The sequence below is a fragment of the Musa acuminata genome, chromosome BXJ1-9, assembly GCF_036884655.1.
Source record: "Musa acuminata AAA Group cultivar baxijiao chromosome BXJ1-9, Cavendish_Baxijiao_AAA, whole genome shotgun sequence".
In the NCBI taxonomy this organism is placed as follows: domain Eukaryota; kingdom Viridiplantae; phylum Streptophyta; class Magnoliopsida; order Zingiberales; family Musaceae; genus Musa; species Musa acuminata.
In genome coordinates, this window is record NC_088335.1 from 42,127,996 (window position 1) to 42,154,577 (window position 26,582).

Genomic DNA, 26,582 nt, shown 5'->3' on the forward strand with positions numbered 1-26,582 from the left:
TTGTACCGTCTTCTCCATCAACCCTGTCGCCTACTCCCCTGAGTAGCAAAGGTACAGCACCGCGTACTGCCTGCTTCGTTCCTTGGTCATGCACTCTTGCATGACCCGAAGTCCTTCACTTTCGGCTATTTTGACGAGAAGCTCGTTGACACCAGTCTTACGAAGTTTCTTGGCCTTTGCCCTTCAGCCTTGTCTCGGTACTTAGAGATTTGCCTCTGCATGCTCCGCCTCCTCGGCCCCTTTTACGACCAAGCGCTCTCCCTCCATGAAAGCAAGGGATCAATGCCTTTTACGGAAGTCCCACCTCTGCGGTACCATGGCACTGCCATGCCCATGGCCCTACTATCCGTCACCTCGCATCTACATCCCTTTTCTTCACGATCAGTAGATATGTCTCCGTGGCACTCCTATGAGTTCACCTCCATTCTAATTGATGCTTGATTTTGGGTAGCTAAGTCCCTCTGGACTCATCGTCACTTCCTCGCCCCTTTCAACCCCTTGCTTCAATACCTCTGTGTTATCCAAGTAGCTCCCTTTGGTCGATGGAAAGACTGACTGCAACTCTCATGCATGGCCTCTACCATCACGTTGTAGGGTTTGCACCAATTCTATTCTCCTTAGCTTCCTTAGTAGCAACGTTCGCTTACTGGACCTTGTCCTCTGACTTGTCGGGCACCCTTAAGCGAATATGAGCTTTGGAGCAGTCCAACTCTCCAGCTGCTTCGATCATACCTCTGTATGATTAAGTCCCTCCCATGGGACTCACTGGTACTTGCATTCGAACTTTTCCCTTGGTGGAACACAGCCCCCATATGCTGATGACCAAGGCTTTCATCCGATGCAAAATTCGATGCACGTACGAAAGACCCACCTCTGCGGTACCATGGCCTTCACTCCTTGAATCCATAGCCCTTCTTGTCGTCGTATTGTTCACCGAAGTGGAGCTTCTAGTAGCTCCCGATCATACCTTCGTATGATCTAGTCCCTCACGGGACACATTCATGTGTATCACATTGCCACGAACTATTCCACCACGATCCGCTGCACCATGTCGCCTCCTGGTAATATCTCCATTGCATTCTGATCCTTGTGGGATGAACTCGAATTGTGGTCCCTCCATGTGTGGCCTCTGCCAATACATCGTAGGGTCTCTTCCACCTTCGATTTTGTTCGTTCCTTTGGCAATCGACCTTCATCCACTCACTCTTGGGTCACACCTAGATGAAGCACCGCTCTAGGACAGTCTGTCGCCTAGTAGCTCCCGAAGTCCCTCGATTTCACTGCAATTAGTGCACCATTGTTTGGATCCTGGGCCTTTGCCCCTACCAGCACAATCTTCGCTACGCACTGCTTCCTTCATGGCAACTTGAATGGCAACACTACGACATATTCTTCAAGAGTACCGGCCTCTGCATCCTCTTGCCCCGTGCTATGGCCTTCCGAATCCAACTTCGCCTCCGTAAATTGAGACGGCCATCACATGCTTTTCCGAGATAAGGTGCATGTGCCTAGAAGCTCCCTTCGTCTTTGGCACCATGCAAGATAAGTCAGCTCTGTCAGAATGAAGGACCCATGGAACAACATGATCTTGTTCTTGCCTCTACAAGAGTTCATGTCCTTGACCTCTGTCCAAGGAAAGCACTGTGCCTCCGCTCCATGTTCCATCTTCTATGTTGGCTCCCTTCATGCGGCTTGGGTACTTTGCCAAGTTACACCCAAGTGCTCCGCTCCTCGTTTTTGCATTGAGTTGATGGTGGCCCTCGCGCCCACTATTCCACGGGTCAGCCCTCCCTTGAGTCTGATCTCATATCGACTCCAAGTGTGCCTTCATTTGTGTTGCTTTAGGTCGCTCCCCCACTTGATCTCGCAATGCCTCTACTAATGCATTCTCTCGAGCGAGATCATGCGACGACTCCTCGCCACTTGCTCAGTCCATTGAGCTTCGTGGAGTTGTTGTTTGTTGAGGTACTCCTCCTCAACTTGTGAGATCCGTCTCACATGATTCTCCCTCTGGAGAGCCGGGACTTATCCCTCCTGGATAACTGTCCCGTTGGAGCAACATCTCTCTTCGTTTCGGAGACCACCATCCCCTTGGACTACTCCGATCTACTGAACAAACTGTGCATTGTTCTACCTCCTGCAAATGCACTTGCTAGATTACGACTCCACGTCAATATAGCTCCCGTTGCACCACTCAATGCCTAGTAATATGCTGAACTTGTTGCACACTTCAACCTCCTACGGATGTATCCTTTACATACCGAAGAGAAAGTTTCAATACTCTATGGCGTCGAGTTTCGGTCGCCTTGGGATGGCCGCGAACATTCCATCGTCCGCATACAAGCCCATGCATGAGTACTGAATTCTTTGAGTTAGCAATTCCCCTCACCTCTGTGAGCTTTGCACAACTCTTTCGATCGCTGAGCAACCTCATTCCACCTTGGATGGTCTCATCCTTTACCAAGTGCCTCGATTGCCTTAAGCACCATCAAGTATAATTGTCAGCGTTGAGACGTAGCTCAAACTTAGCCATCCTAACCTTTGTGTGCTCTGCATTCTTCCAAGCTTGTCTATTCTCGTGGTACCTCTTGCGCGAAGGGTTGGTCATTCCTCTGAATGCCAATCTCATATGCCCGCTCCTCCAAGCAACTCCTTTTCCCTACATCTCCATGCCCGTTTTACCTCAAACGGTCGCGCGTGTGCTGACTGCCCTTAACGCAGCCCCGCTAGGTCCCCTACATTTGCATGCTAAATGTTTCTATGAGTGCTTGTCCCACTCTGATACCATCTGTCATGGACTTAGCTGGTTTTGCCTAAGTTGTGTGGCACCCTTGCATATCCATCCGCAAAAGTCAGCCTGCACGAAGCCTCCCATGTCCCTTAGAACCCACAAAAGAGAGAACGGGTTAGAGAAAATGCCTCATTCGGGATCCACAAGCAAACATTTCCGAAAACACTTCATAGACAAAATAAATTACAAACAAACTTTACAAGTTTTGAACAGTTACACAACAAAGGGTAAAATGGTCCATTACAGATCGAACTAAAATGGGACTATTAAGCCTTCGGCTATCCCTCTACATGCTAGTCAAAGTATGAACATACCAAAAGACACGGACATACATAAGCATTACTCAAACATCTTGTTTAGAAGTTTGTCCGTGACAGTTAGGTCCCCCACATTTGCATGCTAAGTGTTTCTATGAGTGCTTGTCCCGCTCTGATACCATCTGTCATGGACTTAGCTGGTTTTACCTAAGTCGTGTGGCACCCTTGCATGTCTGTCCGCAAAGGTCAGCCTCCTCGAAGCCTCCCATGTCCCTTAGGACCCACAAAAGAGAGAACGGGTTAGAGAAAATGCCTCATTCAGGATCCACAAGAAAACATTTCCGAAAACACTTCATAGACAAAGCAAATTACAAACAAACTTTACAAGCTCTAAACAGTTGCACAATAAAGGGTAAAATTGTCCATTATAGATCGAACTAAAATGGGACTATTAAGCATTCGGTTGTCCCTCTACATACTAGTCAAAGTATGAACATACCAAAAGACACGGACATACATAAGCATTACATCAAACATTTTGTTTAGAAGTTTGTCCGTGACCCCATGGGGCCTCTGGGGTACCACACTCCAGCATCAATCTTTGGCCTCCTAACTATTCTTCATTTGGTGGGCAAGCGTTCGCCGCTCAGGGTCATCGGTCGATCGTGGGAGAGAGTTGGTGGGGTCACAGGCAAGGGCAGTTGCAATGATAATGTCAGCTGAGCAAGCTGGGGGATGAGGGGAATGATGGTTTGCATCATCCCAATCAAAGCTTGGACCTGATGCGTAAGGCTAAGGAACGCCTCGACGGAGCCGATGAAGGATCCCATGCTCCCCCCGGTGAGGGAGAGCCCAGGGTCATTAAACAACCTCTAGTAGCAACTCAGGGTCGAGGACGCAGCATTTTCATCTACGTGTTGAGGGAGAGGGAGCTATCCCCCATGGCCAAAAGTGGAAGGGGTTGCATGTGTCTCTTCTCCAGGATGCTCGCCGAGGTTGGTCGGAGGCTAACATTCTTGCGACATGGGCCCTCCTTCTAGCATCAAAAATATTTTATTATTTTGTACCTTTATGTAGTGGCCAAGGTGTCAGCACGACTTAGCCTATCCCGAGTGCATAATATCACCAAGTGGAGGCTGAAGATCACTCCTTCAACTATTCGTCGAGTGCTTGCACACAGGTCAGAATCGGGAGGGGGATTCTCGATTCAACCCCTCAGATGCTTAAGTCAACAAAAGTTAGAGATGGGAGAGTTGGTGTGCGTGTGTGCATCTCTAGTCCGACCCCAACGTTGTTCCAAGGGTGGCTTTATACCTATTGCTATGTGTTAACGTATTTAGCTGTTAATGATCGTCGACGTCTTCATACGCAGGTGTTTAAAGGCACTATCGCTATAGGTGGTCAGCTCGTATGCTGGGACATGGGTACAATCTAATTTGTCCTGTCCTGTTTTATTCGGCGTTGCTTTGTGCCTCTAGAGTAGCTCAGGACAGGACTATGTCGCTCCGTACAGCCTTGAGTAGTGTTGATGCAGTGTGCTGGCGACATGGATGATAGGTGGCTCAATGCACTACATTGGCTTTGGAACGTCATGCCAGGTCCACCGTGGTAGCCTACGTATCCGTGCAGTGAATTTTTTAATATGCTGTATCAGATAGCAATAGTGATCTCCTTCCCATAACAGTGCTAGAATCCAGACAAGAAAACCTGCTCATGATGAAGTGCACAAGCTTCCATGGGTGAATGGAACTAAGAACTCTTTTGGTCCACACAAAGCTTTTGATGGTGAGCCCTCAGGACTGAGATCGACAGAACGGCAAGTCCACCATTCAAGATGGTGAGCCAATACTAAAAAGTTAATGGTTGACAGAAAGGCAAGGCCGCCATTCAAGAATCAGAAAGAATATGGTCTGCTATATCAACATTGTTTATCATCATAGAAGAAGCAATGACTCCCTATTCTACATCCATTGAAACATGTCCTATATTATTGCGAAGTAGCACAACTTCAGTAAAATGCCATGATAATGAAATTTAGCAAGATCCAAATAAAATAAAGACCTGGAATAATAATGGTTACAAGCATTATTGATCAATTAAGGCACACTAAAAACATGGCAAGATAATCTAAGGAAGATATGCCTCAGATTTGAGCTAATGAACAGCAAAGCCCTCACCTGGCTTGGTTAACATTCTTCTTTCATGGTGGCACACTCCAATGATTTAACAGATTGGCACTTGGAAACACAGCATCTTTGCAGAAAACTCAGAGAATGATCAACAATGCAAGAAATGGAGAAAGCGATCACTTCTTGGATTCAGACTGCAGTTTTCATGGTCCTTGCGCGCACCACTAGTTTCTGTTGATCAATCTTTCGAGAGTATCAGTGACATGCCTCATTGATGGCCTCTTTTCGGGATTAGCTTGAACACAAACCAGAGCAATTTTCAGCACCGCGATAATCTCATCTTCTGTATCCAATTCCTGAGCTAGAAAAGGGTCCAACACATCTGAGAGGGGTTTCTTCTCTTCGATACATAGATGAAACCAACTAACCAAATCCATTTCCACCGTCTCCAGAAGAACAAGTGGAGACCTGCTGGAAATAAGTTCTAATAGGATTACTCCGAACGAGTAAACATCCCACTTCTGAGATGGTTTCAGCATCATCGACGCCTCAGGAGCCTGATAACCTGATCCTTTACTCATGATGGGACCGAATGCAACATCTGAGTGTTGGCCTTGAATTTTCTCAACAGCTATTCTGTCTGATTGCAGAAATGGAGATCCTCCTGCTATGTTAGCCAGATGTCCAACCCCAAAATTTGATATGTAAGGTTCCATATCCGGTCCGAGTAGTACATTGTTCGGTTTGAGATCTCCATGAACATATTTCTTTGGACTAATTTCATGCAGGAAAGCCAAACCCTTTGCTATTCCTTTCATGATCTTCAAGCGTACTTCCCATGATAGTGGTGTAGAATTCCTTGTTCCAGTTTTCCCTGTCATTAGCCACAGTACCAAGAAATACACTAAAATAAAGAACTAAGTGTGCATATAAAATTTGAACAATAGGAACATCAGCCAAATTTCTCAAGAGATGTGAATTATACTAGCATGCCAAAGTGCTAGTATAATTGTTTTAGTATTCCAATCTGGTACCTTCGAGCGACATAAAAGGGTGCTTCATCTCCAACAGAAGAAAAGACTACAAGGTGAAGATAAGCTTGAGGAACAGGAAAGTGAGAGTTTAATGTAGTAACTATGTTAAATTATAACATCTAAAGATGCAAACAAGTACCCAACAAAGGCAGCATATCGAGTTCTAGACAATGATCTCTCTTTAGAAATAGTTTAACCTGAAGATTTTATGGAATGAAGTTCTAGACAATGGATCAACCCCTCATAAATTACAACCAAGGTTATCAATATATAATTCATCAGATCAAAAATCATCTGCACTATGCATAAGCAAAACCCTTCAAAATCTGAAGAAGAGATAGTCGTCAGAGCTCATACCATGAATCACGGCAGAAAGGTTGCCATTAGGAATGTAATCATAGATGAGCAATTTTTCGTTGATCGACCAGTAATAAGCTCTTAGAGTAACAATATTAGGATGTCGGACCTTTCCAATCGCTTCCACCTCGGTTTGGAACTCTTTGAACCTTTGTGATCCTCCTTCCCCCAGCCTCCTTACAGCCAAAGTCAGTCCATCATCCAGCACAACCTTGTAGACGATACCGATCCCACTTTTCCCCAAAACAAATGCCGATGCCTTCAAAAGTTCATCAAGATCAAATGGCACATTCCTATCTAGTGACACTAGCTCATGATGCTCGATACTGTCCGGTGAGGTCTCAGAGTCCTCCTTCCTAAAGCACATGCATTCCTTCCTGCCCTTTGGCCTCTTCTCAGAAGTCTCTCCATCTTCCTTGGTCCCAACTGAAGCAATTGCCTTGCAGTAGAAATAAAAGAACACCAATGCAATCAGACCAATTCCGACCACATCACTCGCCACAAATGCGATCACTGCAGCGTTACTCAGTCTGCTGCTGCTGCTTCCGCTGTGCGTGCTATTTCCCTCGAGTGCCGGAGGTGAGTAATTGATGGGACGGAAGGGGTTTGACGATGGCACTTCGGGAGGACACGAGTTCTTCAATGGCGGGCCACAAAGGCCAGGATTTCCGATGAAAGCCGTCGGTCCTCTGTTCTCCAGAGCACCATTTTGCGGCACCGGCCCACTGAGATTATTATAGGTGAGGTCGATGTAGACCGTCTCCGGCAGATTGCCGAGGCTCGGCGGGATTGAGCCAGAGAACCTGTTGTGGGACAAACCCAGCGTTCCTTGAAGGTTAGTAAGATTACCGACGTCAGTCGGAATCGGGCCACTGAATCCATTGTAAGAAAGATCAAGCTTTTCCAACTCTGCAAGGCTGCCACCAAATCCAAGGGGCAAGGAACCGGTGAAGTTGTTGTGGCTCAGGACGAGGGCCTTCAACTGCTTGCAGTGGATCAAAGAGCTGGGTATCGGGCCGGCGAACAAGTTGCCGGAAAGGTCCAAGCTTTGGAGGTACAAAAGCTCGCCAATCTCCGGCGGGAGTGAACCGGACAAGAAATTCCCGTAAAGGACTAAGCTTTGAAGCTGCCGGGCGGCGAAGAGGCTGGCGGGGAGGCTGCCGAAGAGCCTGTTGTTCCTGAGGTTGACGTGCCTGAGGGATCGGAGGGAACCAAGAGCAGAGGAGAGGTAGCCCACCAGCTTCTTCTTGGGCAGGCTTAAGGCAGCCACTGAGCCTCCCCTGCATGTGATCCCATTCCAGGAGCAGGGATCCTGGTCGGAGGAGTTCCAGTTTCGCAGGGAGCCAGCGGGGTCGTCCCTGATGCCTGCTTTGAAGGATATGAGAGCTGTGCCTTCGCTGTTCAGGCCACCAACAACAAGGAGAAGAGAGGTGTTGCAGAGAAGGAAGAGAAAGAACAGAGGACATGGTAGTAACGATGATAATGACGAGGCCATGGGTAGAAGAAGCCAAGGAGTAGACCGTTGGAGAAGCAAAGAGATACAAACACAATATGAACTCTGTTCCGAGGGACTTGCCTTGTGATGTTGAGAGACCACTAGAGAGAGGAATGATGGCTTGGGAGTTGCGATGAGGGTGTGACGGTTTCTGGGTTGGGCTGGGAGAATGGAGGAAAACGAGGAAGTGACATGAAGAAGACCGACTCACAGTGTGTCCATAGGACTGTGGTCCCTCTCTCTCTCTGTCTCTCTCAGACCTCAGCCTCATAAACACGTTTATACGAGCATTGGACCCTCCCTCTCTCTATGCTTTGGAGCGCCATGCATCGTTATGTTAGCAAAAGTCTCCATAAAGAGAAGACTGCTAACATCGAGTACCACCGTGCAACCAAAACCAAGTCTTTTTGAGTAGGTTCAGGAAGCTGTGTGTGGGTTTTAGGAGCACGTACCAAAAAGTCACCTGATAGCTAAACCCCAGCATTATTGTTTGTCACCAACTTTTGTTACTCCTGCTCTGACTGTGCTTTCCGGCCTTTCTCCGCGACAGCCTCGCAGAAGAGCTCGTTACACATCAACATCATAAGTGAATCCAAGGTTTAAGCAGTACATCTCGTCCTTGAGCTATGCTAGTAGATCTAAGGAAACAGTCGTCTCTACAGTCAAGTCAAGCACCATGACATACAGTAAAGTTATCCGGACGTCACCTAACTGTGCCTGTGCGTTACTTCATCAGGGATTACTGCTGTCTGCTACTTGGTCGTATGATCACCTCGTCAGGGCACATAAGATACCTGCATATACTACTACTACTATGCCTGAGACGTAGAATCTAAGCTCGTGAGCCGTCTTCTTAACGCAAGCAGAATCCCTCTCTCGAGGCTCCTTACTTTCTTTTCCACACATTTCTGCCTCAGAATCGAGACTCCTGTGCCCTGCAACGTTTCCCACTTGTCGACAGAGTGAGCTTGGAGTGCCGATAGCGCGCGCCCGAGGCGGGTGAGAACGTGTCGGCGACGACCAACCGGGCGTTTCCCCAAGGCTTGCAGGCTCGTAACGTCGTGACCACGCTGAGTACAAGATTGACAGATTATGATATGGGAAACGATTAAATGTTTTATTTTTGGAAAGATGATGCCAAGCTTTCCATTATATTTATATAGGAGTTGGTATGATGAGATATAAGATGAGATACAATTTTTTTTCTTTCGGCAGTCAGTTGGACTGCATTGTATTCGGATTTCTAGCATTATGTCACCCACCATTATTGGACTTGGAACATTTAAGATTTAGCCTGAATAATACTGCCTCCTCACTCCAAGACCACCTCCTTCTCTCATTTTGCTGCCTCCTCCCACTCTCTTGGTTCTCTCCTCTCTCATCCACCTCCCTCTCCTTTATACTTGATCATAGATTTCAACATAAATATATACTATTTGAATAATTAATCATCCTAAATTCATAAAAAATAATATTAAATATATTACATCTCATCCTAATAGTTTAAAAAAAAATTAAATTATTTTAATAAAATTTTAAAAAGTTAATCTTGAGTTAATATCGTATTACAATAGAGTTACACTCGATCACAAATTCAACCTAAAGATATCTCATCTCAAAAACTAATCATCCTTAATTCATATAAAAATAAAAAAATAATACTAAACATATTATCATTTCACCTCGTAATTTTGAAAAAAATTAAAAATATTTGATAAAAATTTAACAAGTTACACTTGATCATCAATTCAACCAAAAGATATCCTATTTAAAAATTTATTCACCTTAAGATCATAAGAAATTTAAAAAATAAAACCAAATATCTTATAATCATGTGCTAGTAATTCTAAAAAAAATTTAGATTTGTTTGATGATAAAGCCTTGACTACAATCGAGTTATACTTGCATTACACTCTATGTTATGCTCGATATACACTAATTCAACCCGTACCCATGAATTGACCTTACCCGAACCATGATGGTCAAACTGAACCCAAACTGACCAATGGATCTACAACTTGAAATAGCCGATTCAAAGGTAGTATAATTTTTTTTAAAAAAAATTCTTAGTAAAATTAATTATGAAAACGTCATCCAATAAAAACCAATTACTAAGGCCTTCTTATGATAAATTGCTAAACCTATATGCATGTACGACTCATTGTACATGCATTGACTCTGTGGCCCTGGTGTCAAATTAATGGATGGGGCATAGAGAAACGTGTCACTCATCTCGTCCTTCACTTTGCCTGTGGGGAGCATCAAATGCATGCATCTAACCCCTATGTGGTTGGGATACTATTTCTACTGTTTAAATAGACTGGCTAGATGAGGACATTGCATAAGATGGTTTAAGGAGGCTAAGGCTGTATTCCGTCATCTCAGTTTAATAAAAGGTAAATATTTTTCTACCAAGGTTTCGCTTAATAAACAGAACCTTAATGACAAGAAAAGTTCACACACTGACCTCAAGCATAATGGCCTGCTTTTTCTTCACCATGAGAACCTGCATCATTTCCTCCACCACGTAGCCTGCATTATATACACTAACCAGATTTTAAGTTATATTTTATGACAATCTATTTTAGAGAATCACAGGAAATAGGAATGATGTTCAACATAACAACTAAATTTAGTGACAACTGAAAAATAGACCCCTGAAAAAATTTTCATTAGATGAAATTTCATCAACAAGATGTACTAACCTTTGAATGGCAAGAAAATGGCGTAGTCAAGACATACATGGCAAGAAACAGCTGTAGCAAGTATCATAATACAAAATATATGCAGCTAAACCAATCAGCTTCCAACATATGTTAGGATCTGATCAGCAATAATCAACGTATCTGAAGCCCGTCGAACTCTTACAATGCTCGTCTTACAGGTTCACGCTCATGTCTGTGGCATGAATTTACGAGGTACAGAAATGAAATCAAACAATCTGTCATCTGCCTTAAAGAAAGTAAGGAACCCCCGTCCTCGGCCCTCGCATTTGATTATTCTCCTCAGTTTCAGTGAAGAACTTCACCTCTCTTTCCTGTTTTCATGAAGTAATAGTTAGATAAAGGATAGGAATGCAACTGTTCAGATCACATAGTTAAAGTGCCATTCATTAAAGGTAGCTTTCTTCGTCTATGGGTTTGATTTGGATCACTCAGAAATTTGAAATCACTCAAGTACCTCCACAAGTTTTACACATTCATAAATTTTGATAACAAACTTAAATGCAAAAATCTTAACAAACATCAAAGGTGCATGGAATGAAAAAAAAAGTTAGAAAAGGCAGAACACCATTTAAAGCATAAAGGTCAATATCATACCATTTTTTCATTGAAACTCAATATGGAAGCTACATTCCCACACCTGTAACAATAATTAGGCGCGGACCAAACCTGAAGACCAAGAATTGTGCAATCTTCAGACATCAGAGTTCAGGAAGCTAAGAGGCAAGATCAAAGTCACAACTAAGAAATTGAAAAAACTAATTAAAAATTAGCTAACTTTCTGCCATAATTAACATGGGAAGCACTATTTATGCTACTGATGAACTCACAGTTACAAGCCCTTTGTCAAACATGTACTTCAGGCCTTCCTGGACCAGCTGATGTGCCCGACAAACAAGATCAAGCTTGTTTATGTGATTAAACTATAGAACAAACATGAAACTTTTGATCAGTGGAAATCAATTAAAATTTCAACCCAGAAAATTTTGTTTACCTCTGCTGTCACCCTTGATCCAAAGAGCCAACCTGCACCTCGAGGGCTGACAGCCCATGTATCAATCTCCTCTGGATCACTCCACATAAGATCACAAAAAGGACCTTCATGAGGAATTTCACAGTTGCGATCAATAACCCTTATCTGTTAACCACAAGGAAATTAAAAACATTAATGAGATATATAATCTCTGTCAAACAGTTAAGACACTCCCAAAGATCCCACATGATGAAAAGGTTTATACTGATTCTACACCTACATGAGGGTCTGAGATTCTAACTAGTGTTTTTAAAAGTACTAAGCGCCAAGGTTCTAAAACGCCCAAGGCGCTACGCGCTCACCTATATGCCCACCCAAGCGAAGCAAGATGCTCTAGAATATTAAAATATAAAAATATATAATACAATTGATAAATATGATTATATAAATAAAAATATGATATTAAATTAAAAAGATATGAGATACCAAGTCACATTGTCCATCTTCGAATAACAAAAATATCAAAAAACTCAAAACAATAAAGTTTTAAATCAAATTCAATCATCATCATAATCAACATCGTCATTCTCAAACTTATCATCATCTCTCTTCCTCTTATCCATCTTCATCAAAATATATTTCTCCTCTTCAACAATGGTAGGAGGTGACCTTGAGGCTTTTTGCACCCATTTTTGCTTTCGTCATCGATCTTGTATATGTCTGTAATCTCCAACACATGAAGCTCTTGCCATATCTCTTCATATCAAGCTATCATCTTCAAATACAAACTCATCTTTGACATCTTGCAAGTCTAGTCATTTCCCCCACCAGCCATTTATTTGAATCATTAATGTCTTGTAATGAGATTGGATCAATATTATTTCACAAATCATAATGAGCTTTCAGTGCTTGATTTTACTTTATATAAACCAGATCATGTAATTGTTGATGCTCTAATCAATTTTTTCTTTTTGTATGAATCTATCATATCATATGAATTAAAAATATATTAATACATCTATCTTAAAAAGAATAAATTAATTAAAATAAAAATATTCTTATATATTTACATGTTCAAAAGCACTCTAGGTTCACTCACAATCTGTAGAACTATGAGTCACACTAAGAATTTTGATAATCAATTACTACAAGTTCGAGGTAGAATTTCCAAATAGATTCTACTATTCAGTTGTAAAATTGAACTTTATTATTAACAATAGCATACTATACATAAAATTAATTATATAAAGTTATAAATACCTAGGGGAGTACTTGCCCTAGATCAAACTACCACAGGAATTCCAAAAAGATCATCGACATTCTTATATAAAGATAATTCACATATGATCTTATCTTGCACCTCAAGGTTTAGAACCAATCCTGTAATGCACTTATATAACTCCTTTACAACTTAATGAAGATGTTCTTATAAAAAAGAATTCTAGGTTTAAAGTAATGGACGATTAAGTTGACAATCCCATCTTTCATCAATGATTGCAAATATATTCTTATACTTTTTTTCATTTCCATCAAAAGACTTTTGAATTGTTTCTTTTGCTCTATCCATAGCCTCAAATATATCTCATTGCAAGCTTCTTTTCATTATCTGGCAACTGAATGACTCGAATAAGAAGGTTCATTACCTTTAATATATAAACTATAAGATTCCAAAAGGACAGCATTAAGTTAATATCATTGACCCTCTTGCCTTCCGCTTTTTTTGTCCATATTTGCTTCTTGCCTATAAATTCTTATCAATTCCTTATTGCCTATAAATTATTTCATCATATTCAAAGCCCCGATATGATTATAGAGAAATCCAAAGACAAAGATTGCTCTTTCTAAAGTCTTCTTAATGTCAAGAATCTTTCCAATATCTTCCAGCATTAGATTAATGCAATATGTCATATATAGAGTTCAATACAAGTGTTATATTTTTACCTCAAGTAATTTACCTAAAACAAACGATAACAAAATTGATAAGACTTGGGAGTTACATAATTTTTCCATTTGAATCGAAGACATAGAGCAATTTAAAAATTCAAAATTCAAAAGATAAATCTTACCAACTAACATATAGTTGCTTCCATTATTGATTATAACTTAGACGAACATTTTGTTCACCAATTTATTCCATAAACTTGTCAAACAACTCAGATATCTTTTCTTCAGATTGCATAAAAGAAGATGCATATATTGACTTCACAAACATGTTTCCTAAATAACAGTTGATCGTAAAATTAATTATATTCCTACGTCTCCTGTCGGTCCAAGCATCTGACATAATAGAGCAACCATGCTTTACCAATGATTCTTTGTGGCCCTTCAATAAGTCATTTGTATAATCCAACTCTTTCTACAATAATAGAACTCACAACTCATAATAAATTAGAGATTTTAATACATCACCATATCTTCCAATTGCTTCAATAATCTCTTTAAAACTATCCAAATGACAAGTATTAAGAGGAAGTCTAGCCTGACAAACAAAGTAAGCAATATGTTGCATCCTTCTTCCCCTTATTTCCTTATCACAAACATCACTTATATTTGTTTGTCTTAATTTTGCTCTTGTTTGACATTGTTGCTTCCATGATCCTTGATACACATAAGTCTATCAGTCCCTTTTTACCCTTCTTAACAATCAAGACTTGTTTTTCTTTTCTGTCATATACTCTTTTCCAATTGGCATTAATACTTTATGAATAATCTTCTTCTTCATCATCTCTAATATGTTGAACATCATCCTCGAATAAAATACTATAAGATTCGTTCCTTTGTGTCTTTTTTTCAGTTATAAAAGCTAACAACTCTTCTTTTACATCAAATGGACACTTCTTACATGTTGATGCATTCTTGAAGTTCCCTACTTGATGTTGTTTTGCACAAAAAATGCCACCTCTAGTAATCTTCTCACAGAAGATACAAGTAAATACATTAGGATCTCTAGGATCCTTTAGATAATTGTATTTCCAAGCAAGATAATTGTATTTCTTGATTTTTTTTATGAATCTTCTGGATTGCTTTGTACACTTGCTATTAATATTGAAACACTAATAACAATTCTAAAAAAATAGAGATCAGCAGTGCTAAATAAGGACTAATAACAATTCTAAATAATGATTAATAGTGCTAAATAAGGATTAGTAATTCTAAATAAGAATTAGTTCTAAATAGGTTAATATTTCTAAGGATTGATATCAATTTTAGTTTATTATATCATAATAGTAGTTGACACTTAACAATAGTTTTAATATCAGTTAAGGATTAACAATTCATTGTCAACAGTATTTAATCCATTGTTAATAATGGTCATAATAATAAAGAGGGAGGAAATGAGTCACTGACGGTAGAATGTGGGGAAGGAGAGGGCAATGGTGGAGGAACCTTTGGACGACAACAATGGCGATGAAGGAAGCTATGGACGACAACAACAGCGAGGGAAAAAACTGCAAACAATGACATCGACAACAGAGGAAGCTACAGATAGTGACATCGGGGGCAGAGGAAGTTATCGGTGGTGGAGGAAGTTATGATCCTATCCCTTGATGGCGGAAGGAGCTGCAGACAAAAGTAGCAACAACAAAGGAAACTGTGCACGAAAGCTATAACAATGGGAGCTTCGAACCCATCCGTTAGCAGCAGAGGTAGCGACGGGACCAAAGGTAAGTCAAGGTGGCGAAGTACCTAGGGATTATAGGTCGAGGGTCACAAAGGGGTTTAATATTACTATTTATTGTGCTTAGTTGGGTCAATTGAATCAAGTTACTATTATATGCTTAATTGGTTCGATTGAACCAACCAAGTTACTGCTCAATCAAACCAGAGTTGACTATCTGGTTTGATTGCCAACCAGGTGCTCACCTGAGGTGCTAGGCGCTTGGGCTCAGGCGAGCGCCTAAGAAGTGCTTCACTAAAGCGCATCACCTAGCAACTATACAAGGTGCTTATGCCTCGTCTCGCTCGAGCACCCGAGCTCCTTTTCATAACAACAATGCACAAGCATGACTTCGTACTTCAGCATGTAAATTTTCTATTTAATACTTGGACTACCATTTCTCTCTCGTGTTTCATGTCAAAAAATGTCATTTGAAGAGAAAAATTCTCTTTAAAATTGAATTGTCATGTACTTTTTAGTTGTCTTTCTTACAAACTAGTAGGTTGGTCCTTCATCAAAGGGTTGGATTAGGCTAACAACCTCATATGATGATGTCAAACATCAGAGTCTTCCCTTAGATGCAATAGGATGGTGAAATTGACCTCAAATTCAAACAGATTGCCTCTCAATTCAAATCAAAAAGACATTCTAGATTATGATGGACTCCAGCTAAAGGGATAGAATGATTTATGTGGCACGACTGAATGCAATCTGGATTTGAAATTTACCTCAATTTCAAATAGGAAGCCTTTTGGTTCAGATCAATAGATATCTAATTCCTGATTGGTCAGGACGTTCTGCCAAACCTAGTTGATTATCGTGGACTCTAACTGAGGGAATAGACTGTTTACCTGGCATAACTGAATCCAGTTTGGATTTTTTTATATATTAACTTCTTGTTATTTGACGGAAAAAGAAAGAGACTGAAGACATGATGCAATACAGCTAATTGAATACTAGCACCAAATCCAAAACCAATCGTAAAACTGATTCCATATCATGAACCTTAAGTGGATGGCTTCATGATTCCGCTAGAGGTAATAAATCTAATTGATCTATCCATTACTGGTATATCATACACTTGGAACAAGGAATCGATGTGCATTTTTAACTCATAAAAAAAACTTGATTACTGCCAAGTACATAGTGTGACAAAGAGCACATTTTCCACATGGGAGTAACAAGGATACTGGGAGAAAAGGGGTGCAGGTAAATGAGCAGGAAAGAATAGAAACAAGAACAACCAGAAATGGGGTCACAAAAGAACCAACCGAGTGAAAGAGACTGCTAGTAGGTAAAGGACACACTCCCAGAAGCTGTTTTACATAGACTTGGACTTATTCTTTTAATCACCTGATGTGATTCTTTTTTTTTTGTTTGTGGCTCTTTCTATTTTGGTAGTACCATAAGCGCCAGCAAGTTGTTTCAGGCCATAAAAATGGCAATAACTAAACCAAGATAAAGTATATAGTCCGCTGTTTTCTGTTGCAGTGACGTTTGATTATTCTCACAATATAAGTTGATAATTATGGGAAGCAACAAAGACCTTAGTTATCCTAGAAGAATCACTGTGGAATCATAATGCAACCAATAAAAATTTGACAAATTTACATAATATAAAATAAATTATGAACTAAAGGAATTAAAGGGCCAAACCAAAAACTTTATGGAAACTGTTAATGCTGAGAAAAAGCACACCTGATCAATTGTTCGCACATCTGGTGAAAGGCCACCATGGACACAAAGCACCTATATTGAAACATGATATTGGATAACTGATAATACAAGGGGAAGAGAAAAAATTATATTTCTATGTCAATATAAATATATGCATTTATAATAAAAACAGATATATTCAAACATATTGTTATTTAGTAACAAATAATATGACGGGGAGGAAAAAAGTTAAATTGCTATGTTTACATAAATATAAGCACTTAAAAAGAAAACAAGCTTACAGTTCCATCTATGATTGCTGATAGAGTAAGGTAGTCAAAAACATCTGTGCAATACCGCCATGCATTTGCATTCCCATACTTTCTCTGGCATTCATCATAAAATCCATACACCTAAGAGAAACATTCATCATCAGCAATAAACAGGATAAAAAATCATACAAATTGTTTCGATTGTCCAATAACATTGTATCAAGAACAATAAAACATGAAGAGAAGAGATGCAATTAAACAAGGCAAAATAAATATCAACTAGGACATGCATTTTAAAATAAACTCTGTAAAAGTTCAACTACCATAAAACTCTGTCTTGGGGCCTATAATAGTCATCATCACAGTAAAAGATTGGATACCTGTGTTAATTGCCTGCTTTCATGATTGCCACGTAAAAGAGTGATATTTGCAGGGTACCTGATTAAAAAGAAGATAAAAATTTCAATTAAATCATAATCAATGTTCTTCTCAATGAAAAGGCTGTAATAGCCAAAGATAAGAAAGATAAAAAAAGATTAATTAGACATACCACTCCGAAGATATCAAAATATTTATTGTTTTTTTGCAACTATAACAATAGAAACATAAAAGATACACCATTAGAATAAATAATAGTCACCAAGGAAGTCAAAGATTATGTTCAAAGAAGCCTAAGACTAATGTCTAAAAATTGATGTTATGCGTACAAGAATAATTACTTTTATTGTGAACAAATTCAATCAGAAATGCAAGAATCAGAACATTCCAAAATACAACATAATGAAAAATTGGCACCAAGTATTTCAATAGTGATCTTAAATAAAAAATAACAAAAGGAAAGCTTGTGATGGCATTATAACTCATAATTAGGCCTACAAACCATCTCTAATGTTAAATTAGTTTGAAAAGCAACAGCCAATGGATGGATATGCATGCATCTTTAGTGGCACCTAGCAAAGCAATTTGGCATACAACAAGAATGTCAAAATGCAAAGTTAATTAATTGAATCTGGAACTTAGAAAGTGACACATTCCTCACATATAGATCATTTAAACAAACATAAAAGTTCAAAAAACATAATTATCTGTTCCCAATTTCCATCACTGAAGGTGGCGTCCATAAACCATATGCTATATTTCATTTTAAAAAAATTGATGCAGCTCATTGTTAAAGTGGCACAATGAATAGGATAGAAAAAGGGAGAGAAAATTGAAGAAAGAAGTGGGATTTTTAAAAAAGAATTTAAATTTTATCTTCTACAACCACCTCCACAATAAAATGATCATGAACACTACAAGAGTTAATATCACAGAGTAATTGCTCTTCAAATAAGATGTGCAATGATTAAGAGTTTGGACTTTGGAGCAGCTGGGACTTTCAGATTGGGAAGATACATGTTTAAGAAAAAGAAAGTTCCAAATTAATTAAGAATGGAGATGACAGTTATCTTTCATAAATGTTTATAGGATAAAAGAAACAACAGAAACTTGTGCTGACACATCTACTTCCTGATTCTTGCAAAGTCATGCATACAATATACGTAGTAGAAAAAAGATTGAAAAAACGAACAACACTACACCAATATAAATTTTACCTGGCTTTCAAAAGCAAAAGAATTGTGAAAACTTCCAGACTGTTATAACCACGATCAACAAAGTCACCCTGGCAGTGATGTAGGGAAATTTTGTACCATAAATTCATATTGGTATTCTTACATAATAAAATACATAAAAAATCTTCAATTTTCTTAAAATGAGAAATTCACCATGAATATGTAATTTGTCTCAGGAACATGACCTCCAGTTTGAAAAAGTTTCATTAGATCATGAAACTGACCATGGATGTCACCACAAACAGTTACAGGGCTATTAACCGGCTGTACATTTGACTCCTCAATAAGAATCTCCTTAACCTGTTTAGAATAAAAATAATAGTCCAGAAATTTAAAAAAAATATGATTTACAGAAACATAAAGTCTACCATTTACAGAAGACAGATTAAGGATAAAAGAAAATGTTATATTTTTCTTGGATAAAATCTCTTGTCAAATATTTTGGAAGAGATTATAGAATCAGTACACATTTCTGCATATCTAAATTGGAAGCATGATGTCATGCCGATGCCAATAACACCTAAACAAGAGATCAACCGTAATATTAGGTACTGCATGTCGACAACAACATGGAGAAGTGACATTAGCATGTGAAATTATAAACACTGGTTTCACTAACTTTCACGTTGTCCATAGGACAACTGAAGCAAGAAAATTTCTCCTAAATATTTTCTGAAAACAATGAATTCATTGTTTGAAACAATCACTATAGCACAATTCTATTAAAATTGGACTAACTTGGACAACCTAAAAGTGCAATAAAGAATGAAGACCATTTTTATATAAAGTCAGCCTAGACAGAGCAGTTAAGAAAGAAAATTAAGAGGGGAACGATCGAGATATTTGAAAGATAATTGATATTAGACTTCTCATAGTATAAAAGGTAATTGCTAATGAAGAAACTTGGAAGGTAATTGATGGGGATCAGGTTGGTTGATTAAATATGAACTACCCCTGAAACTGCAGTTAATCTGAAGCCATGAATTTTCCCATCAATCTTAGCTTTCAGCCAAGCAGAAGAAATGAAACTTTACAAACCATGACTTGAATTTTGCTCATAAATAGTTAAAATTTTTTGTCATCAGATAATTATACATTACATTTATGTGTTAGACCTATCACTCATTTACTTGGGAAACTAACCTTAACAATAGCTTCAAAACGTGTGCATGATTTAGAATAGCTCTGTTACTCCATGCATACGCTGTTCGTTTCACATCGAAACATCAGCCTCTAGAGTAATCCAACCAAACTGGTCATTCCTTCATGCCTACATCCTATTTCTCAATCTATCACATTATAGAATCAAGATTTTTCAAGGTTTTCGTTTTTAGCAACACTCAATATTAAACAAAACATTTTCTTGCAATAGAAATCGATATATTGGGAATTTAAAGAGCTATCGGATAACAAGAACCTAAATCATACAAACGAATGATTGATAACGAAAGAGTCATCAGACAACAAGAACCCAAATCAGACAAACGAATGATTGATAACGAAAAAGATAAAGATACGATATGAGGGCATATCATGAAACCCTAACCTCGCATCAAACCTAGATCTAGGATACAAAACAGAGAACAAGAAGCAAGAAAATGCTTAGGCAAGAAAAGAACGGTGCCCTAGCGTACGTATTCGCAGAGGAGTTGTAGCTCGTGTTCCTCCAGATGCTGCCCTTTCTTCACCTTCGCGATCCACTGATCCAATTCCATCACGGAGAACGCAGGAAACCGGTGGATTCGTCCGGTATCGTCCTTCGTCGATTTAGGAAAAGAGGGGGAACCCAAGTCGAAGAGTTTGTGCAAAGGGGCCAATGGATGTATAGACTCCGCCGTGCTGTGCGAGCCCTTTTTTTTTTCTAGCATAAAGACCAAGAATACAAAAGTCGTGTTTTCTTATAGCGGCCGACACAAACGTATTGATGATTATAACGGGTATTTTCCTTGTGACGGTCACGGATGACACGGAAAATTCTCTTTTTCCAACGGGCTTCTCTTCTTGGTCATCCAAGGTGAACGAGAGATATTTCACCTTAGAAAGGAACGATACACTAAGGGAATTTGTCCAACCCCTTATCTAGGAAATTTGGTTAGGTGGTTCGATTTAAATTTTTTAGATTATTTTTTTAATAAAAAATCTAATGATAGTTTATTTTAAATATGATTACGTGGAGCATAAGTCAGAGTCTTATTCTATGGTTTTAGTCACTTACCATATGTCTCTTTTTTTTTTCATCCTTCGTAGGTTGTGGAGCAATCCTCTTTGGGATTGGAAGACTCTATAGCTTTTGTCAAAGGATGTGTCTAAGGGCGTTAGAACCGAATATCTATGGTTCCTTGATTAAAGTTAAAAAAATAATGATTCGTAAAACATCGTGTTGATCAACGAGACGAGTAGGCTAGTGTAAGAGAAAATGTCGAAGAAGCATGCGATGTCACTAAAAGCTATTGCTGAGGAAGCATGTGAGACAAAGGGAGACATTGCTCTCAAGAATCTATAGATGGTTATTCTTGTATATTGATGGGTACCTCAAGGAGGACGTGATGGATGGTTACTATGTGGCTTGGGTAGTGAGACAATTATTTCCCAACCGATAGTTTGACAACTACCTCCAAGTAGATTTTTCATTATTTTACTTTTGATATCTTGGAAGTTGTGGCTCTTGCTTTTGCTTGCTAATGAATCAATCAGTGGATAGCCCGGTGCCTAGGGTAGTGGGATAGCTACCTCTTGGGGTGACTCAGGTAGTGTGACAACTAATTCTTTAGATTCTATTCTTGATCTTTTGAAAATTATAGATCCTACCTTAGAAGGTGGGCATCAATGATGTAATAGTTGCTGACCCACAAATAGACCTTAATGCCTTAATCCCTATGGTTCCTCCTTCACAACCCAAGTAGTAGCCTATGCATCTTCGGTCCCCCATTTTGATTAGAGCTGGTGATAAGATTTCTAAGCCTACCACTTCAAAATCTTCCTTTTACCCTCTTACTGGAAACTATCGGATCGATTTTGTGTGGCTTACCTATTATGGAAGGTGTGGACGTTCTTAAGGATTTACAAGTGTAGCTATCTGACTTACTTGATGATACTCATATAGTGGATATTCCTCTAGCCAAAGTGGCCTAACACTCACGGGGGGTCGCTGAGACTAGACTCAAGGCTACTGCATCTTAGTTGAGTCAAAGAATACTCATAAGCATAGGACATGAGGAGGTATTTCTTTCTCTTACTCTTTTCGTTTCTTGTGAGGTGTGCCCTCGTCCTATTAGAGATTATCTCAAGTTTCTTTTGACCTCTATTTTATTGGATATTATTGTATTGTAAGAAACACATGTTGATGTTTCTCAATTTGATGAGTTGATTCGGTATTTGGGTCGACATTAGTTGAGCTTCACCCACCCTACTAAGGGAGCGTCCGGGGCAATACTACTAGCTTGATCTACTACGAACATGGTCCATGTGCTTTCTAACCATTCTCAATGTATTTATGCTATCATATAACTAAAGAATTATTCTCCTTGGCCTTTTGGACTTAGGGGCTTTTGGCCTAAAAAAAATACATCTATTGCAAGTTTTGGTCTTATTAGACTAGGCTTTTGCCCATCCCTATTAGATTCAACTTTTTTATGATTCATCTATTTCGGATGTGTTTTAAACATTGCTTGATTATGTTTTTTATATTGATCCTAAGCGGTTTAAGGATTATTTGTTTAGATTTCAAAACATTTAGATTAAAAATAAGAAGTTTAATGATGTGGTTTAATCTAATTAGTCTAGGCATCTATGTTCCTCTATATTTGTAGCCTCTATTACTTATAACGTCAAGTACCTTAGGGGGTGTTTGTCCTGTTGAAACTCGATATGTTTTGGGTACCTTAATGTGCAAGCATCTAAGCTTCAAGCTAACACTACTTTAATTGAAATTAAGGAGACTAGTTTGGATCTAATCTAAATGAGGTTGAAGGTAATTAGTTAATTTATTTACAGAATCATTTCAAGGCTATCCTCAGGCAACTTAGTCTTTAGTGATCGCCTTGGTCAAAACCAAGTGAATTTCTAATGATGACAGATATATTCACTACTATCATAAATATCACTACTTCGAATAGACATATTCATATTCTTTCTATTAAGATTAATGCTTTTGCGGTTAATCAGTCAAAAGACATTATGGATAAATTTATAAAAATTTTTATTTATTTATGAAACTAGCCCCTTCTACCCCTCCCTCTAACTAGTGTTGGCCTACATCCTTTGGAGGTGATGGGCTAGATTTTAACAGTTTGGTCAAGCTTATTAAGCATAGTAAAATTTAGGATGCGGTGAGGTCTATGGGTTATGATAAAAGCTTAGGTTCTGATAATAACTTTTATAAAACTTGAAAACCATATCTCAACATAGTTTCTAATTCTATGTGGGTCTCCATTAATCATTTCCTTTGTACTTCTATTTTTGCATTAACTTTGGGTTCAAACTTTTATTTTTTTTTTTCTCTAAATGTCCTAATCCTAATGCTATTCTGGATTATAAACTTATCTCCTTATGTAATATTATTTATCACATTTTGACCCTTGCTTGCTAATAGGATCAAACCCTTCTCACCTGATTTAATTGTCATGGAGCAATCTATTTTTCTCTTGCTCGTAAGGGTAAAAATCCTTTTATCATTATTAAAGTTGATTTAGAAAAAAACTATAATAGGCTTTTATAAAATGTTGTTTTCAAAGCTTTGCATGCTTTTACTGAGGTGTTCATTTATTGGATTTATGCATCTCTATTCCTAAATTTTCTTATTTAATTAATGAGAAATCATCTAAGTTTTTTAAGGTAGGTAGGGGTTTTAAACAGGATAATCCCTTATCTCTCTGCCTCTGGCTCAGTTCTTAACTTATCTTCTTACCAAGGTTGTTGAGAATGGTAAACTTATCCTTTTTTAATTTTAAGAATAAATTTTTTGCTTTAGAGTTAATAAAAAATAATATATATTTTTGCTTTAGAGGTAATAAAAAATAATATAGAATGATCATTGATCTCTTTCATGCCAATGAATATTTTATCAATCAAAGAATGAATCTTAGGAAATATAAAGATTTCATCATGCTAATAGGCAAACTATGTCTTCCATTTGTGGGTTCTTTAGTATTAAGGAGGGTAAATTCCCTTTTAAGTACCTATAAACCATGAGCTCTCCTCATCGTATGTTTGCTTTAGCTTCTGATTCTTGTGTGTAAATTGTTCAATAGAAACTTAGTTCTTAGTAAGCTAATTATCTATCTCAAGCCGATAAGATTACTCTGATTAAGTCGATTCTTATGTCTGTTATTATCCATTTACTTATTGTTTCTTGGATACTTAGAATCTTGGATTCTTATGTGTCAAAAATTAATCTTGGATATTTAGAATCTTGGAATCGTGGATACTTAGAATCTCCCAAACCGACTACAGTCAATTTATTATTCCTAGTGTGACTTGGTATATTTAAAGCTACCTACTTCTCATTATATTGCTGCATTTGGTATTATAGATACTTAGGCATTGTTTGCTATGTGGTGTTCAATTTGATGAGTTATCTCATATTTACTTTCATTGTCATTTTAGTCGATCGCATTTTTGAATTTTTTGAGCATAAGTTGGATTTAAAGTTTGGATTGTTTGGTTACCTTTATGGGTCCGTAATGATATCTTATTTAGTAAAAAATAATAATACCTAAAATTTTTGTGATAATATTAGTGATAAAATTATTACTAATTTATGATTTTTAAAAAATTTAATTACGATTTTTTAGTGACAATATATTTTAATAATAATATTATTATTATTATAAAAAATATGATTAATGTGGCGTCGAGTATTTAAAATTACGTAACCCGATGACCGATGGATGACCAGTGAGTTGAGTACTGCATCGGCATCGAACTTTTAGGTTGCAGTCTTTAAGGTCAGGTGGTGGTGGTTTCCCGAGGAGCCAAGCGATGACGTGGAGGAGGTGTAAAAGTTGGGGGGGGGGGGGGGGGGGAAGACGGACGCGTGGAACGGTGCCGTTGGATCCGTTGCGGGCGACGACAGGAGATGCAGAGCGGGGCCGTTCCACCCGTATCTGAAACGGCTGGGTGCTTCGTCGGAGCTCTCCGGCAGCGGACGGAACGGTTGGTGGAGAAGATATTTCTTCTTCTACTGGTGCAGATGCCGGCGCGGCGGTTACTCAGGGAGGGAGAGTGTCGGAGCATTCTCAGGCGAAATCCTCATGGCTTAAATCCTCGTCGAGCCATGTCGTAGGCGAAACACGACGTCCCAAATCGACGAAGGACTCCGCAAAGGAACTGGATCAGTGGATCGCGAATGTGAAGAAAGGGCAGCATCCAGAGGCGAATACGTAAGGGCACCCTTGCTTGGTTTTCTCTGCGGCAAAGAGTTGAGGAGTCTGATTCAATTTGTACTCTCGCGAGTCCGCGTGAATCGGAATTTATCCTTAAATCTGTCTTCTGTAAATGGTAGACTTTATGTTTCTGTAAGTCAGAATTTAATTTAAATTTTTCTGGACTATTATATTCATTGTAAACAGGTTAAGGAGACTCTTGTTGAGGAGTCAAATGTACAACCGGTTAATAGCCCTGTGACTGTTTGTGGTGACATCCATGGCCAGTTTCATGATCTAATGAAACTTTTTCAAACTGGAGGTCATGTTCCTGAGACAAATTACATATTCATGGTGAAGTTCTTCTCATTTTAAGCAAATTGAAGATTTTTTTTTATGTATGTTATTATGCAAGAATACCAATATGAATGTATGGTTCAAAATTTGCCTACATCAAAGCCAGGGTGACTTTGTCGATCGTGGTTATAACAATCTGGAAGTTTTCACAATTCTTTTGCTTCTGAAAGCCAGGTAAAATTTATATTCGTGTAGTGTTGTTCATTTTTTCAGTCTGCTTTCTACTAAGTATATTGTATGCATGATTTGCAAGAATCAGGGGGCAGATGTGCCAGCACAAGTTTCTTTTGTTTCTTTTATCCTATATACATTATATACATTTGTGAAAGATAACTATCATCTCTAGTCTTAATTACTTTGGATCTTTCTAATGTTGAATAGCTATGTATGGTTTTCCTTTATGTATGCAGAACTTGGGACTGGAGGATGTTGGAGTAGAGTTGGCAAAGATTGGTGCAGTATTGGTACATATGAATTCACCAACTTAATTTATTGTGTCTCAGAAGTACTTCATAGCCTTTGTATGAAAACAGTAATTTGATTCAGGTTGATGAATACTCTCCAACATCAGTTGATTCCATTTGGGCTGTTGGAGATGCTACAGATAGAGTGAACTTGACCCCTGTTGCATTGATGGAAGGGAGGGGCATTTGCTGAAACTGTGTTTGGTAATGAACCCACAAAACCAGATTACAGATTTGTATCTATAGCATTGTAGGGGCAATTTGTAGATAGTGCTCTAGAAAGAAATGATGTCTGGTAAACTATGGCCTGATTATGATTAGTGAAACAAGCATGTTACAAGAAGATGAGAATATTTAGAATCCCTGTATTCTCTTGCATAAGCATTTTGTCAAGATTATCTCCACTAGCAACGTCAGCTAGCTAGTTAAATTGTTCTAAAT

The 26,582-nt window shown here is 38.7% G+C and overlaps 2 protein-coding genes and 1 long non-coding RNA gene across 3 annotated transcripts; 1 reads left to right on the forward strand and 2 right to left on the reverse strand.

Annotated features, from left to right (window-relative positions):
* Nucleotides 1-5,181: 5,181 nt before the first annotated feature.
* On the reverse strand, nt 5,182-8,226 carry LOC103998609 (receptor protein kinase-like protein ZAR1). Its single transcript, XM_009420117.3, has 2 exons — nt 6,569-8,226; nt 5,182-6,051 (listed from the first exon to the last, which is right to left on the reverse strand). The coding sequence occupies exons 1-2, from the start codon at nt 8,061-8,063 to the stop codon at nt 5,402-5,404; spliced, it is 2,145 nt and encodes a 714-aa protein (XP_009418392.2). The 5' UTR covers nt 8,064-8,226; the 3' UTR covers nt 5,182-5,401.
* Nucleotides 8,227-10,820: 2,594 nt separating this feature from the next.
* Nucleotides 10,821-20,823, reverse strand: LOC135593564 (phytochrome-associated serine/threonine-protein phosphatase-like). The gene is made up of 10 exons (XM_065083700.1): nt 20,593-20,823; nt 19,112-19,258; nt 18,941-19,008; nt 17,726-17,783; nt 17,376-17,486; nt 17,116-17,166; nt 11,781-11,924; nt 11,617-11,709; nt 11,384-11,455; nt 10,821-11,100 (listed from the first exon to the last, which is right to left on the reverse strand). Exons 1-10 carry the CDS (start codon nt 20,671-20,673, stop codon nt 11,017-11,019), a joined length of 909 nt encoding a protein of 302 aa, XP_064939772.1. The 5' UTR covers nt 20,674-20,823; the 3' UTR covers nt 10,821-11,016.
* Nucleotides 20,824-24,997: 4,174 nt separating this feature from the next.
* LOC108951235 (uncharacterized) lies at nt 24,998-26,576 on the forward strand. The gene is made up of 5 exons (XR_010480069.1): nt 24,998-25,338; nt 25,528-25,674; nt 25,784-25,851; nt 26,088-26,141; nt 26,224-26,576. It is a non-coding gene; the product is annotated as an uncharacterized LOC108951235 (long non-coding RNA).
* Nucleotides 26,577-26,582: the final 6 nt, after the last annotated feature.

Excerpts from the sequence above, each read along its gene's own strand:
- LOC103998609 (XM_009420117.3), bottom strand. The coding sequence starts at position 8,063 with ATGGCCTCGTCATTATCATCGTTACTACCATGTCCTCTGTTCTTTCTC. Across the intron at positions 6,052-6,568 it reads CCTTTCTGCCGTGATTCATG|GGAAAACTGGAACAAGGAAT; the intron begins GTATGAGCTCTG and ends GGCTAATGACAG.
- LOC135593564 (XM_065083700.1), bottom strand. The coding sequence starts at position 20,673 with ATGGAATTGGATCAGTGGATCGCGAAGGTGAAGAAAGGGCAGCATCTG. Across the intron at positions 11,710-11,780 it reads GATCAAGGGTGACAGCAGAG|TTTAATCACATAAACAAGCT; the intron begins GTAAACAAAATT and ends TTTGTTCTATAG. Across the intron at positions 11,456-11,616 it reads TTGACAAAGGGCTTGTAACT|GTTTGGTCCGCGCCTAATTA; the intron begins GTGAGTTCATCA and ends CTTGGTCTTCAG.